Raw genomic sequence first — 15,942 nt, forward strand, 5'->3', positions numbered from 1 at the left:
GTGTGGGGGGGGGTGCGTGCGTGTGTGTGTGGAGGGGTGGGGACCGGTGAGGCTCTTTAACATTGCTCTTTTATCGAGCTGAAATGGAGAGTCCCCTGGCTCCATTTACCTTGGCAGTGAGGATCGAGCCGCCCTCCATGAATGCCATTTAAAATGCCATGGAGATTAAGCATCCTCTCTGACTGTCTCTGTTTCTCTCTCTCTCTCTCTCTCTCTCTCTCTCTTTCTCTCTCTCTCCCACACGCACGCGCGCACACACACACATGCAGCGGTGACAACGGCGGCGCTCGTCATAATATGTGTTTAGGAAAAACAGCTTTGAGATTCATGAGCGAAGCCCCTCTAGGTGCCAGCGCTGAGGAGGGAACTGCAGAGGACCATCACTTAGCTAGAGTGGGCTTTATAAGCACTGTAATTAAATCATTAGACCCTCACCTGTAACACACACACACACACACACACACACACACACTTGAACACACACCATCCTTCTTCCCTCCCTTTCCTCTCCACTCGCAGCTCAGCCAAGCTCATCAGGGGCTCAGAGTGTGAAATGATGAATCTGTATTTATGGGGATGGAGTAATTACACAGCTAACCTCTGAGGGGGCCCAGGAGGGCCACGGGGCCTCTGAGCAGTGTGCAGGGTGCTCAACCTCATTAGCACCGCAAGTGTGACAAGTGTGTGGCGCTAGGTGTGTGTGTGTGTGTTTAAAGGATCAAACTGAAGCAGAACGACTGTTTGGTTCGCTGAGCCTGTCGTCGAGGAAACAACCCGTTTTTTTAAATGTTAGATGTGATAAAAAATAAACGTCTTAAAAATGAACTTTTCCCCCCTCCTCCGTGACATCGGTAACCGCAGCCACTACAGCAGCCCTTTTTTCTTCCCAGTCCACATCTGTCATTTTCCACTCCACGGCTCCTGAATGCTCCAAATCTCTGCTATCTCTTATCCTCTTCCATCTCTAACGGTACTTCCAGTTTTCTTTATCTTCGCCCTGAAAAATATGCTCCACCGACTTCCGTCGATAATCACCGAGGCTCCCCGGGGACCCAGCCAAGCATATCAATGCCTGGGGGCCCATCGACGTGGCAGGAATGTCCCAACGCCAGTCAGCTAAAATAGGCTACTGAAGAGGGGGGAAAAAAATAAAAATAAATAAACACAGAGACCTTTTTCACATATTTTTTCTCCCCCAATCAGAAATTAACAACGGGTGACTATGAAAGTTTCAGGGGTCGAGGCTGTGGGATATTTAACTATCACTAAAATGGCACAAACAAGAAGAAGAAATTGGATTTTTGTATTTTTCTCAATAGAAACATCCATGCATTTATTTCCACTAACTTCTGACAGAACCGTCACTAGGACGTGAATGACAGTACGGCAGGAAGAAGAAGTAAAATTAATATCTGCTGCTGTTTGTAGCCGACACTTCGTCCCTGACATGTTGAGCAAGACTGTGGCCGTCTGAAAAACAAAGCTGTTCCAAACCTTTTTGCCTAGAATTTTTTTTTACTTATGGAAAGACAAATCTGTGTCTGAGAAACTAAACTAAAGTGCCGCATTTAAAATAAATCAAGAATACGTGACAAACTCACACATGGGTACAGTTAAACTGTAAGCATGTGAAGTTAATAATATTTTAATGATTAAAAATTAAATCACAACATTAACGGTTAGCGATGCATTGTTTCCCAACTCTTAGCACAACTTGAAACATCACCCTTGTGTTTTTGTGCAGACAGCAACAATGTCTCAGCCTCACCTCTAACCTGTCCTCCGACCCGTGTTCACAATTAGCACAATCGGTGTGTTTTTGTCACAGCGCCACATACAGGCCTGGCATAGTTAACGCAGCATTCTGGCTCGTTTTCAGTGTTTCTGTGTGGATGAAGACATTTCTTGAAACCATGTAGTGTTTACGAGGATATTTTTAGAAATGAGAAAAACACAGTTTTCATGAAAAAAGTAGCGTGGACGAAGCCACGGTAGCGGCGGAAACAGGTTTTCTTATATCTGCTTGTTTCTGGCTTCTGTGACAACACCTCTCAAAATTGGTGTAATAATAATAATAATAATAATAATAATAATAATAATAAACAGAATAATAATTAAAAACCTAGCATTCCTTGAAGGGATGCATATCACCCGCCGCTGTTCATGCTATCGCCAAACCCTCTTATCCTGAGAATAACCGTCTTTATGTCAAACCTTGTAAATGACATTATCATTCATGCAATATTATGAAATCCCACAAGATCTGTCAGTACTCAGATTATATGAGGGCGATGACTCTCAGCTACTACCACATGAAATTGACCTCAATATATGTAAAATTACCAAGTTATTAGCTGTGGCGACCATCTTAAATGCAGTTGGCTCCAAAAGTTATTCAGTTGTAGATGTTCATCCAATGGTTACTTTCTGAGAGTTTCACTAAAGTCAGTTCAGTGGGTGAAGAGATATTTTGCTAACAGACAGACAGGGTTGACTTCACCAGTCAATGCCAAAGTTTTAAGCAAGGACGTGTAATGCTATAAGTACAGAATTTAGCACAATATGTGTAAAACTGACCTATTCAGAGCCATTTTTAGGGTTTGCTAAGGCTGATTCTCTGTGGCGGCCATCTTGAATGGGATTGACTCTAAAGGTTAGGCTGCTGAGAGTTTCGTTGAAATCCGTCCACTGGTTCACGAGATATTTTACTAACAGACACAGCACAGATATGGGCAAAGACATTATTACTCCTTCACAGGTGGAGGTGATGGATTCGGTACATAACACCATACTAACAGAAAGACACACAGGTCCTACACACACAGATCCATGCGCACACACAGTCTCACACACACTGTAGAAATTAAATCACACACTTCAACACACACACACACGACCCGGGATAACCAATGCACTAATCGCGTGCCCCGGGCATAGGAGGAGCTTGCTGCTTAAGTAGGCTGCCAATCAGTCAGTCAGCTCCACATCCAGGAGCTCCCGCGGCCAGACGCACGCATCAGTCCGCGCGCGAGGTGCCAAACTGCGGCTCCGACACAGCCCTGAGAGCGGAGAGGTTTAATCTTCCAGTTTAGACAGACCCCCTCTTTCCCTTCGCTCTCATCATCTTCTTTCTTGGGACTTCTTTCTCTTTTTCTTTTTTTTTTTTTTTTTTTTATTTAATATTTTTTTCCTGTTTTTATCATCGCTGGTCTAGTTTTTGACTTTGGGGAGGATTTTTTTTTTTTCTCCCTTGCGCCTTTTTTTTCCCCCGGACATGTCTTTCCCTCAGCTGGGGTTCCCCCAGTTCCTCAGTGCCTCCCATCATGAGGTGTACGGGAGCGAGCGGCCGGCCTCTGCCCGGGAGGGAGGCGCCGAGGGCGGCGTGAGCTCCTCGTCGGCAGCCGCGGCGGTCGGCTCTGTGCTGGGGGTGTACGGGAGCCCGTGGGGGCCGAACTACAGTGCCTTCCTGCCGTACAGCGGAGCCTCAGACCTCGCGCTCATATCCCAGATGGTAAGAGCTGCCTCTGTGCTCCTAATCAAAGCTGACGAAATGATTCAACTTTTTAACACTGCAAATAACTCTATAATTTATAACACGTTTACTACATATTCAATTGGCGGATTTATTCAGGTTTGTTTAATTATTCTTACTGGAATAATTAGGATTGTAAGTAGTTTTTTTTCCCTTTCTGTAAATAAAACCAATTACATTTAAATATTTCAGTTAATTTAGATTAGGTGTGACAAATAGGGCACGTTTAGGTAAATTATACTATCAAGAAAAAAGTGAATAGATTTGATTTTTTTTTCATGAAACCTTAATGATAACACATGTGAGGAAAAACACAATTCGAGAACTATTTTGTTGTTTAAATACAAAAGCAATTAATTACCAATTAATTAATTATATGTAATTTAAAAGAACAACCATTTTTTTAAACATTTCTAAGCAAAAATCCTGAAAGGTTTTATTTAATATCAATTAAAACGTTTGAGGATGGCTTATTTTAGATGTTGACTCTGACGCCTTTTCTGAACTTGAAGTTTCAAGTGAAGTCGCTCAACAAGTTGCCCCCTCTTTTCTTCTCCCCTCCCCCCACCCNCCACATTGACGTCCCAGGGCTCCCAGTACGAACTGAAGGACAGCCCGGGGTCCCACGCGGCCTCCCTGCCCGTCCACGCCGCTCAGGGCTTCTACCCGTACGGCCAGTACCCGTACGGGGACCCGTCGAGGGCCAAGACGGCCACCAGGGAGACCACCAGCACCCTGAAGGCCTGGCTACAGGAGCACCAGAAGAACCCGTACCCCACCAAAGGAGAGAAGATCATGCTGGCGATCATCACGAGGATGACTCTCACACAGGTGGGCGGGAATGGTCAGGAGGAAAAAAATAAAAAAAGTCCAAAAAAATAAAAATAAATAAATAAAAGAAATAACAAAAAGAAGTGGTGCTTTCTGTATGGACTACGTCTCGACGCATGGTTTTCTCCTACAAGAAACAAACTCTTTTTGCTTCAGAGGAAAAGTACATGATCGCCACTCCAGAGATCGTGGGTTCGATCCCAGCTCCATCCTCCTTTTCTTCTGGCAAAAGCTACTTTATCCTAATGAGGCATTTCTGATTTAATAAAACAAGAAAAAAAGGAGAGTTTGTCAATGTTTAAAAATACAACTTTTGCAACACCTTGTTCATTTAAAAAATGTGTAACCATAAGAGTAAAAAGTTTTATGTCCATTTTTTATTTTAAATTTATCGGTAACAATATATATATTTTTTTAAATGCGATGATTGTATTTCGTGCGTAAAATAAATGCTTTTAATTGTTAGGTATCGACGTGGTTCGCGAACGCCCGCAGACGCCTCAAGAAGGAGAACAAGGTGACCTGGGGCCGCAGCGCCGAGGACCGGGACGGGCGCATCTTCAGCAGCGACAACGAGGACGAGCCCGGCAAGAACGGGAGCGACGACGAGGACGAAGACGAGGAGATCGATCTGGAGACCGTGGACATCGAGCGGCCCGAGGAGCAGGGCTCCGGGAAGGCAGAGGGGGAGGCGGGCCTGTCCGTCAGAGAGCAGGCCTCGGAGAGCAGCAGGACGCTTTCTGTGGAGGGCCTGCGGGCTGGGGAGGCCGCTGTCAAACTCGCCGTGGAGCGTTCCCCCGGCAGACAGGAGTGCCAGAGACCCCCGCAGAGCAAACCGAAAATCTGGTCCCTGGCCGAGACCGCCACGGCCCCCGACAGCTCGCACAAACCCTCCGCGGCGGCCTACGCGCACCACGCGGCTTTGGCGCCCGCCAGCCACCCGGCTTTACTCCAGGGTCACGGAATATATACGTGCCAGATTGGCAAGCTGCACAACTGGGCCAACGCGGCTCTGCTGAATGCCAACTCGCTTTTGAACATGAGGTCGCTCCTCGGCGGCACGCCGGCCGGACACCTGCCCCTCCAGGGCGCAGTGCCGGCCGCGCGGCAGGACGCGCGGCACGCGGCGGCGGCTGGAGCAGGGACGTCAGGGACGGAGGATGACAGCGATGTAGAGTCAACGGGAAGCTTGAGTCCAAAAAGAGATGGTATGAACTGAATTTTATTAGGTTCAAATACTGCTTGTTTTGTCTAGCTGGTGTTGTATGGAGATGTGCTCCCCCTACCTAAGTAGGCTACAGATTTTCATCCATCAGGGTGTGCCCCCTGTTAAAATGTACAAACTCTCAGGGTGTGTGCCACATAACAAGTCAAATGTATGTGTTCCACAAATGTGCTCTTATTTGCATTCTGAATACAAAGAAAATCATATATTTTGGCCACCACGATGAGTTTCCCCTTTTAGAATGGACAAAAAAGTCAGTAAAAAGAGCCAGATATTTTCTTTTTATCATTTGTTTTTTTAAAAAAACAACAGAGGCAAAAAGGAAAACAGAGAAAATCTGGTGGGGTAAATACATCTCAACACATCACCGGTCACCTTAAAGTTATACCTGGACTCATGTGGCAGTGAGAACATATCCAAGGAAACAAAGAGGCAGGAGGACATACATTCAAATTCAGCCCAAATGTTCAAACTTCATTTCTTTTATTTGACTTTTTTTTTCTTTTTTTTCCCAGATGAGGAAAGGGACCACAGGCCTGACTCCCTGAAGTCCCCGTTACAGCTGATTAGTGACAGGTAAACTCCCAGATCAGTTTATGACACCATCTATTTCCTGTCCGTATGTCTCCTGCTAAATGAACCCTGAATCGGAGGTAAACACTCGTACATCTGACTGAGCAGGAGGGACACCTCGGCACATAAATCATGTGATTTAGTTCCCCCACTTTAACGCCTCATCAGGCAGCGGTCCAAGACACAACCGCCTGCCACCCCCCCTCCTCCTCCTCCTCGTCCTAAACGAGTTTATCACCACCTGTGTCATTTTATTAATCTGCCTCCATTTATTCACGCCCTCCCCAACTGAAGGAAGCTAATGGATGTGAAAGCAGTAGCAGGAATGAAGCGGCGCATCAAAAGACATGAAACAATTCACCCAAAGTAGTTTTTAATTTGTGTAAATAGACTTCAATCTTGTTAAAACACATAAAAATATATATATATATATATATTTATATATATTATTTAATAACTGAACAAATTTGACTGATTCTGGTTTCTTTTTTCCCCTCAGATCTCACCATGGAACAGCACCGCAGCGAGTTCTGACAACAACACTATGAGAAGATGAGAAAAAAAAAACTTATATAAAAAAAGAAACAATGATTTTATTTAATAAAAAAAACAAGAACAATTAACTGAAGGCTATTTTTCTGAAAGGGCGACCAGTCATCATTTAAGCTTCGACATGCAAAGGAGATGGTTGTATTTGTCAGAGATTTGCTTGTTTCTCTCTCTTTTGGGCTTTTTTTCTTTATTTCTTCCACTCTTCTGTTGTGAATGGAAACTTTTGAAATTGTAAATACAGGATATGAATTTGTCTTTAAAGAATATATATTTTTGGGGAACTAAATAAATGTCAGTATAATCATTTATTACCAAAAGCTCTCCCTCCCACTCTGAGTTTTTTTTGGATGTTCCATCCAAATGTTTACCTCTATTTTTTTTAAATTTTTATTTATACTAAATTAGATTTGACAGAAATCAGCTTATGGAGGACTCCTTTTATTGCTTGATCCCCAGCCAATGTGATGTTGTAACAGGAAGTCGGATGTTTAACGATGAATCTTATTTGTTTTACGATTAACCTAAAACGGTCACATTTATTCGTCTGATTAGCTTAATGCTCTCCCTGCCAACTGAGCCGTCTAGTGTCAGCTCTTTTTTTTCCACGAGAAGAGTCTCACCGTTACTGTAATCTGCACTCTCGACTGAAACTTGCAGACCTGCACCTTGGAAGCGACTGCAAACGCTGCGGAAATCCAAATTGAAGATTTCCAGGACCTTGTGAACCTGCGCCTGTGCTTTCAGCCCGGGCCCCCTTGCTTTAATGTTGGATTATACCCCCTCGGTGCCACCGCTGCCGCCTCTGAAATATGGATCAGACGGACGCGAAAGGCCAGCAGCCAGTATGGGGGCGGCAGCTCAGGGGGAGGTGGATGGGGGGGTTGGGTTGTGTGACACTCTGTGGCGTCCTTGTGATGGTCAAAGGCCCGAAGACAGAAGGCACAGAGTGAAAGACTGGGTGGCGGGGGGTCTCGGGGCTGTTAATAGCAAGTGTTTCTTGATGCTGTGCCTCCTGAGCTCGGTGGAGAAACACATCAGTGTCTGCAGCAGTTGAGATGAACCTTTGCCGTGACAGTAAAGTAGCTACAGTTAGCCACACTCTAAATTGTCACTAGATGTGAGCGCGAGCGTGAATGGCTGAGGGTCACGTTAGTATCTCACTGTTCTGCGACTGTTGGTGACTAGTTAGCAAACAGCAATTTTTAAAGTGTCTCCAAAGCCTCGACACATTGGCGGGGCCTCTTACTGTCCTTTGCGGAAGCTGCAGAGCAATGTTCTTGCTTGAGTTTTGAACATGTCGTCCTGTGCGTCTCCATGCTGTCTCAATAGCCCTTGAGCCGTACAGCCGTACTTTGACTCTTGCAGAGCTCCCGTCTGACAGAAAACACGTCCAGGTTTTAAAACCACACAGCTGATACAAAATAACTATTTAAAAAAAAAACGTCCAAAGCTACACGCCTTCATTTCAAACGTGGATTCCAGCAGATTGAATCATAGATGTGTGCGTGGCTGCTGAGGTGGGTATAAATGGGCCAAGGTGGGTATGTGGGCGGAGGTGGGCAATGAAATAACGTTCACAGCCTAGACTATAGTTTTGCAGGTCTTGCACGCAAAAATAAGCTGTGATTTTCAAAAACTGGCCACTCAGAATGTGGCGGCACGACTCGCTGGTCGCAACCACTCAGCATTCAGTGAGATTGTGACAAAAATGTGCCTATTTTCTTTGCATATTTTCACTGTCTTAAGTTGCCAACTAGTCTCCAAGAGTCACAGTCCAGTGAGATTCTTCTTTAAATGTCGGTGTGATGGACTGCCCACATGTTTTTAAAGGAAAAAAAAGGGAAATGCCTATACCTTGTCACCAGGTGGCAAGAACATGCACATTAACAACAATATATCAAAATACAAAGAAAGGACATTCCTAGCTTGAGTAAAGATTCCCTTACAATTTTTTTAAAATCAATCTATCTATCTATCTATCTATCTATCTATCTATCTATCTATCTATCTATCTATCTATCTATCTATCTATCTATCTATCTATCTATCTATCTATCTAGATAGATAGATATTAATATACTATTTACCGTTTCCTCTCAGTTTTTAATCATTTCAGCACATGATCAGAATCCGATGATCAGGATAAAACGTGACAGATGCAGAAAACTAGTAAAAACAACTGTTGTTGTTAGGACACAAAGTTATAGTGGTCATGTTCAAAACAGGCTGCTATTGGGCTGTTTTCTGGGGTAAAATTCTACCTAAGTAACCTGTTGTTACTGTGGATACTGCAGTGGAAACGGGAATAAAAAACAGCCCCAGAAAAACTACCCTGGTTCCTCCAAAAAAAAAAGATTCTTGAAGTGGAGACACGCCATATTTAGGATAATATTTTAATATTTTAGATGTATTTGAACTAGCCTGCCAATCCCTAAGAGTTGAGTATCTATTCGTCCTCATCTTACTCAGAAACTGAGCAAAGTTAACAACAAATAGTCAACTTTACACTGAAAAAAGGGAAAGTTGAATTTCTTAGTTATGTATTTGATTTTGACCTGAAAACAAGAATTTTGAATGACCAAATCAAACTCTTGGAGATAAACTTGCAGCCAAAATAAAAACAAAACAAAACAAAAACAATGACTATTATGATTATGGAATAGAGAGTATATTTGTCATCTTTTGTACTAGATTTTCTCGTAGTTTTAAATTTTTTCAAGGGGTTTTGTTAGCGGATTTGATGGATTATATAATAGCTTAAAAAATTCTGAAAAACTCCTAATAGAGAGCAAGGCTTTGGAAATGAAAGCCACTGATCTGGGGCAGTTTTTTTTCTTTAATTAAGCTATTTTTAATCTAAATTCTATATAATGTCTTTGGGGAAAAATAAGTTTTGGCATGAATTATTTGACATAATACATCTGAAAACCAAGGTCAGTTTATATGCAAAAATAGGATCACCTGTTTATAAAGGCACCAAAGGCTGATTCTGCCAATGATCACCTGTTTTTTTTTTCTCACCTGATATCAACAGCTGATCACTAAATAGATGCAGAATAAACTGTTAAAGTACACAGAAAACAGCAAACAAAGACTTCGAGCCATCGGCTTTATGGACCTGGAGGTGTGACTCGGTGCTGCCACCTGACTCTCAGGAAAAGTAGAGCCAGATTTGACCCGGAGGACTGAATCTTATTGAGTTAGTAGTTAGCGACACAGCCATTGACAGAAAAACAAAGAAATTTGTCATTTGAGTTGGCAAATATGAAAACTCATAATGGAAGCTCACATCTCTCAGAGTCAAGAGGAACCAGACACATTAATTTTACAGAACAGAAATGTGACTTCATGCAGATAAAAAAAGGCCCAAAATTCCTTAAAAGAATACAAATCACCTTCCGCCTTTCATGACAGAATTTTAGACTAAAATCATCTTATGTTGTGAAATGACAGCATTCGAACTGTTTTCATCAAACCTCAGGTAATTTGGCGAGATGCCACTCTTGGAGTATGTTTTGTGAATGACTCTCAGCTACTGCTACATTAAAATGTAGCTCAGTGTCTGTAAAACTAAATGAGTTGTAGCCATTTTTATATTGGCTCATGTTAATTATCCGTGGCATCCATTTTGAATTGCACTGATTCCAAAAGTTAATGAGTTATAGACGTACATCCAATGATTAGTTCCTGAACGTTTCATTAATATTTGTCCAGTAGTTCATGGGATACTTTGGTAACAGACACACAAACACGTACCGTACACACAGTTACAGGCACAAACATTATTTCCCGCCCTTGCCTTTCAGTAACAGGTGATAATAATGATAATAATTCATTCATTCTATTTGTCTCAGACTTTCAAATCACAGTGTATTGGTGAATGGGCTGAAACCCACACCTCATGAAACGCACACGTAGGCCCTCCCCTTCTAAGTGTGTCTCGAATCTCTGCTAAAGGGATATTCTGACCAATTTGAAGTAGGATTTTTGAGAAAAGTTACAAAGAATTAGTATTTTACTGGTTGAAGCTTAAATCTGACAGGACAAAACTTTCATACCGGTTGAATATTTCAGAGAGCTTTACACTGCCATCAGTTTTGGATCACATAAATATTTACCTAGATTTCTGTGGGTAAATGTGAGCACAAATAGAGGCATCAGCAGGTAGCTGTGACACGTCCAGTGGAGCCTGGAGACAAGAACCACTTTGAAAATTTTGAAGATTTGAATCATTTTAGGACGACAAAATCTCTTTTGGAAGTGTGGCCCCTCAACAAGCTGTTGTTACCTTATCAATAATTGACCTACTTCCAAAGTGAATCACTGCTGTGTTAAAACAAGTCCAGTCTTCAAAATTTTACTGGGGTTCATGCAAACATTAGTATTTAAACCTTTACTTTCTCATCAGTTTTGCATTCAATTGTTAATTTGGGAAGGGCCAGTTTAACAGATACTGAGATCAAATCTGATGTGTTAATAGCTGAGTCATTCTCAAAACATACTCCAGATGCTAACTGACTGCATGACATCTGGTTTTAAAACATTGCTGTGAACTATGGGTGTCAACTGTGTCAGTCTGTTAGCAAAATATTTCACGACCCACTGGCCAGATCTTAATGAAACTCCCATAGAAGTAATTACTGGATGTACATTTACAATTGATTTATTTTAGAAGTCACCACAATTTAAGATAGCTCCACAGCTAATTGACCTTAGTCAGCACAAATATGGCTATCACTCAGTCAATTTTACAAATATCGACAAATAAACCGTTGTGATTATAATCCCCTAAAGAAAAAAAAAAAAAGGAATATGCTTCTTTGATCATACTGAGAGCTAAATTACTAAACTTCTCAAAACATGCCATTTCATAATCCAGCTTTGTATGGATTAAAGAGACATAACACAAAGTGTTAATTAATAATCTTCAGAGATACTTGTAGGCAGCTTTTTACTTCTGAACAGAGCCAGCTCTAATGTACTGTAATGTAAGCTAGCAGGCTGATGAATATGGCTTATAAATATACAAAAAAATGACATATGAGGTGTTGGGAAAAAAAAAAGTGGATCAATTTTATCTATACCTCAGCCCTTCAGTCTGCTTGCCTTTCTGTTTACAGTCAGAAAACAAGAGGTAAAAGGAGTAAATCTGAATCTAAAGAGAGCAAATGAAGAAGGGAGAGATGATGCAGTGAGTGTTGTTAATGAGAAAGCAATGTGGAAAGAAGCCAAACACTTGAGGCCATTTTTACTTCCTCTGCCAGCTCTGACAGACTGCCATCAGCAGCGCTGAGGAGTATATTTGTCTCTCTTTCGCTTGCACACATTTCTCTTCTTCTGCACTCCATCTCAGCCAGATCCCATCCCAGCCAACTAACCAAACAATATGGTATTCTTTGAAAGTTGGATATCAGTGAGCTTAGGATGATGGAGCTGAAAATGACTTCAAACGGCTGTTTAAACAGTTAAACAGTTGTTCCAAAATATGTTTCATTATAAAAAAAAGGAGAGGAGAAGGCAAAGAGATCCAAAGTGTGATTAACGCTTTCTGGCGAGCTCCAAACTTCTTCAAAGTATTAAGCTTAGACTTTTCAAAAAGCAGAACTTGTACACAAGACAAAAACAGACAATACCAAATTAAAAAAAATTCCACTAAGATATCTGACTTTACCCATTTTATTAAAACACAGAAATGTAAAGCATTAAAAAAACTCACTGAAAATAATAAAAAAAGATGTCCAAGTGTGAATTCTGCTGATTTAGTGTGACTGGATGGTTGTGTTTTCTGTTCTACAGCTTGAAACAAGAAGATATGTAGTACTTTTTGTTAGCAATGCTTTTTTTAGATTAAAAATATAACTTAGGTTGATGCTCTAGATTTGTGGTTCCCAAACATTTTATTTTTTGACCCACAAAATATCATTGGTGGAGTTTTGTGTGACCCAGCCATTGCTGGTTTATGTACAAATATTACTATTAACCTTAGTAAACAAGTATGCAATGACAACGCTGACAGTTTTAACTTCTGTAGTGTAAAAAAGAATCAGTTTGTCATTACTGTTTCTATAGTTAGTAACGTGAGAAAAATATGTTCATATAAATCATTTTTAAATTTGATTTGATTTCTGAGGATTATCCGAGGACCCCCTCTTAGTGTTTCATGCCCTACAGGGGGGGGCCCAACCCAATCTTTGGGAAGCAATCCTCTAGAAAAGTCATATTCAAGAAGCATAGCCAGTCCAGTTTATTTAAAGAGACAGTACAGTTTACATCATTGAACCATGTCATCTGTGTTTAAGCTTCCTTTGTAAGTTTATCATGATGTGCAATTTTTGTTAAAATTAGGAATGTTTTCTACTAAGATCAACAAAATAGTTGTATCATGCCTTTGTGTGTCCCTACCATCTTTTACAAACTATCAGTAACATGCCTGCAAAGACGAGCTGCCTCTGGTCAGTCATAAATCATCAGTCCAACTGTACACGTCTCACAAAGATGTGAGCTTTTATTAATGAAGTTATCGCAAAACCAAAGGATGCATGGAGTGTAGCTCAGTGGTGTCGACATGGAGTACTTCGATATATGTCAGACATTTCCTGTTCTAAATCTTGTGGATCCTGTGGCTGTCATCACTATGTCACATCCTTTAGCCACAAAACTTGCTTAACCGTTTATATATCAACCGTTACGTTGCTGATACTACCTTGCTTGGCCACTTACAGGCATGGCAGTGTCAGGTTGATTTCAATGCCCCCATGCCACCTTGGTCCTTTCAGAAATCATACCAGAATGGCAGGAAGGTGTCCAGGCCTGGCTTGAAGTGTTCGGTTCAGTGTCCAGTGAAGTTGAACAACAAGCTTCAGGTGGAGGTTTGGTGTGAGCCACAGAGTTACAGTGAGCCCCAGCAACTTAATTTCAGGCTCAAATGTCAGAACTCAATCTGCAGTGCAATGGACTTGACTTAGTCCTTTCCTGAAAAAATAGCTACACCACCAATTTTTTTCAATTAATGCTATGTTAGGCACACGTAGCTGAAGGGAATACATGTTAAATTGTCTTGACCACGCCACTACATGGGCTCTAAAGCCATGTTAGCCCCTTAAACTCTCAGTGTGAGGAGAGTCTTCACTGGTATTGTGACACAGGTCCTTTGATGAACTTTAATCCCTGTTAAAGAGCAACAATTATAGAAAAGATTTGGGCTTCATTTGCCTGTCCCACTGCTCCTTTCTGCCAGCATCTCCCTCACTATATACGCTTCTTGTTTTCTTTGCTCCTCTGTTGTCTTGATGGCATAGTCAGGGATTGAACAATGATTACCTCCATGTGACAACCCCCTCACATTCCCACCCTTAAGCCATCCTCGTGTGGGCCCACATGTATGAGGGCTCACTGTTGCCTGAATAGATTTGTTAAAGGCCCCCAGTGGATGAGAGAGGTCCAAGCCCTGTAGCCAGGCCCTCGTGTGTGTTATTTTCCCCTTTTCAAGGTACTCTCCAAGAGGGCAAACTCCCCGCCAGTCACCCCTGTCACCTCTTCCTACAGTGGTTAGCCCTCCTGCTCTTCTCTGCTCCTCCGCCACGCAGAGATAATCAGGCTTATGTAAAGACGACGTGCTCTTTTGTCAGTCATCAGCTCATCAGTGATCCAATCAAGCCCAAATCTGCCATTGTTCACCCCTCAAAGTGTCTCAAATCCGCTTGTGCAAGAGAGAGGGGCTGTGCTCTTTATCCTGCCAATCACTCCTGACATTCCTGCCAATGTTGCCATGGCCCTGGGTCAGAGGTCGTGAAAACAGAGAGCATGAGCTGACTCGGGGAGAATGGCAAAGCACTAAAAGGAGGGGCTCTCTTCTTAACGGCCCTATTGGTCAGCCAATGCAGGGGGTAAATGTAGACAAGTTAGGACTCTATAGCCCCACTGAGAGGACCAGGAGGATGGAAAGAGACATGGGCTAGAGACTACAGAAAAGGAGTGACAATGAGGCAATGAAAAGAAGCTAGAGAGGAGAACAAAGACAAAAGATGTATCGATAAGGTAGAAGGGTTAGGGAGAGGTGTGACTCATCTAAACAGGTTCGGAGAAGAAAAGGCTGACAAATGCATAAAGTTATTATTTAAATTGTTTTTTTTTTCTGTACTTCAACATTGGTGTTCAAAACCAGCAAAATGTGTGATCTGTGTGTGTGTGTTGGCTTCTGAGCTGTAATTTGAAATGGAAATGTGCCTCCTGACGCAACGAAACTAATGCATGTCATCGCAGGATAAGAAGGGCATTGGGTTAAATCTGTTGTAATGTTGTCAAAAGAATAATTTTCTGTACTCAGTGTATACGTAAGTGAGCAAATGTTTAGCCTAGACGAGATATCATAGGGAATTTACGCCATTCACTGTTCCTCCATAGGGATTAGTGGAATTAAGCATTTCCACAAAAGCAAAGTATCAAAACTCATGGGTAATTCAACAAGCTCCACAATACAGAGTTTATCGAGTGCTGCTGCTTAGCCTGCGTGTTTTTGTCACCTTGCAGCTGCGAGTATCGTACAGACAAATGGCAAACATTGTCACTGCCTTTTAAAGAAGACAAAATTTAATATACAGGGAAAATACACACAACAAATGCTATGAAAGGGGGGAGTGATCAGTCTTTTCTTTTGTGTACCTATTCATGGCAATAATCTGAGGAAAGATGCAGATTAGGACAGAGGGAGGGTTTGTGTTTGGGTGTTCGCATCGCTGCCCCCTTTCAGCCATTTTGAAACAATGTTTATCCACTGGTTTGTTATAGCGTAGCAACTTAGCTTAGTGTACTGCTGTGAGAGTCCTGAGTGGGCTGAGGACTGGCTGGGTCTTTGTTCAGAGTTCATTCAGACACACTGGTGTGTTAGAGCTGAGAACAGAAGCTGCCCAAAGTTAGGGCGAATGAGATCTTTGCTATTTCTGTTTAGTGTACTGGTTTGTAAAAAAAAAAAAGAAAAAAAAAAGACTGAGATAAAGGTAAAGTATTTATCATAGTCTAGTAAGAGTTTCCTCAGTTCCTGGTTACATGTCAGTGAACGTATTAACACCTGATTGTTTTCTTCAGTCACCAAAAAATGCCTTTGTCACATGAAAGTTCTCAAAACAAAAGGAGATGGTAATTGACAGAATGCTGGTCTAAATACAAATTAAACAAGCACGATAATTCTTTGTAACTTCTAAATGATCACCTTCACTAAATCAATAGACCT

At 41.9% G+C, this 15,942-nt stretch overlaps 1 protein-coding gene across 1 annotated transcript; it reads left to right on the forward strand.

The window, feature by feature from the left end:
* The first annotated feature begins 432 nt into the window (after positions 1–432).
* On the forward strand, positions 433–7,030 carry irx1b (iroquois homeobox 1b). The gene is made up of 5 exons (XM_017420993.3): positions 433–3,511; positions 4,121–4,363; positions 4,830–5,571; positions 6,104–6,164; positions 6,661–7,030. Exons 1-5 carry the CDS (start codon positions 3,275–3,277, stop codon positions 6,707–6,709), a joined length of 1,332 nt encoding a protein of 443 aa, XP_017276482.1. The 5' UTR covers positions 433–3,274; the 3' UTR covers positions 6,710–7,030.
* The last annotated feature ends 8,912 nt before the right edge of the window (positions 7,031–15,942 follow it).

This window comes from Kryptolebias marmoratus, linkage group LG5 (assembly GCF_001649575.2).
Source record: "Kryptolebias marmoratus isolate JLee-2015 linkage group LG5, ASM164957v2, whole genome shotgun sequence".
NCBI lineage: Eukaryota > Metazoa > Chordata > Actinopteri > Cyprinodontiformes > Rivulidae > Kryptolebias > Kryptolebias marmoratus.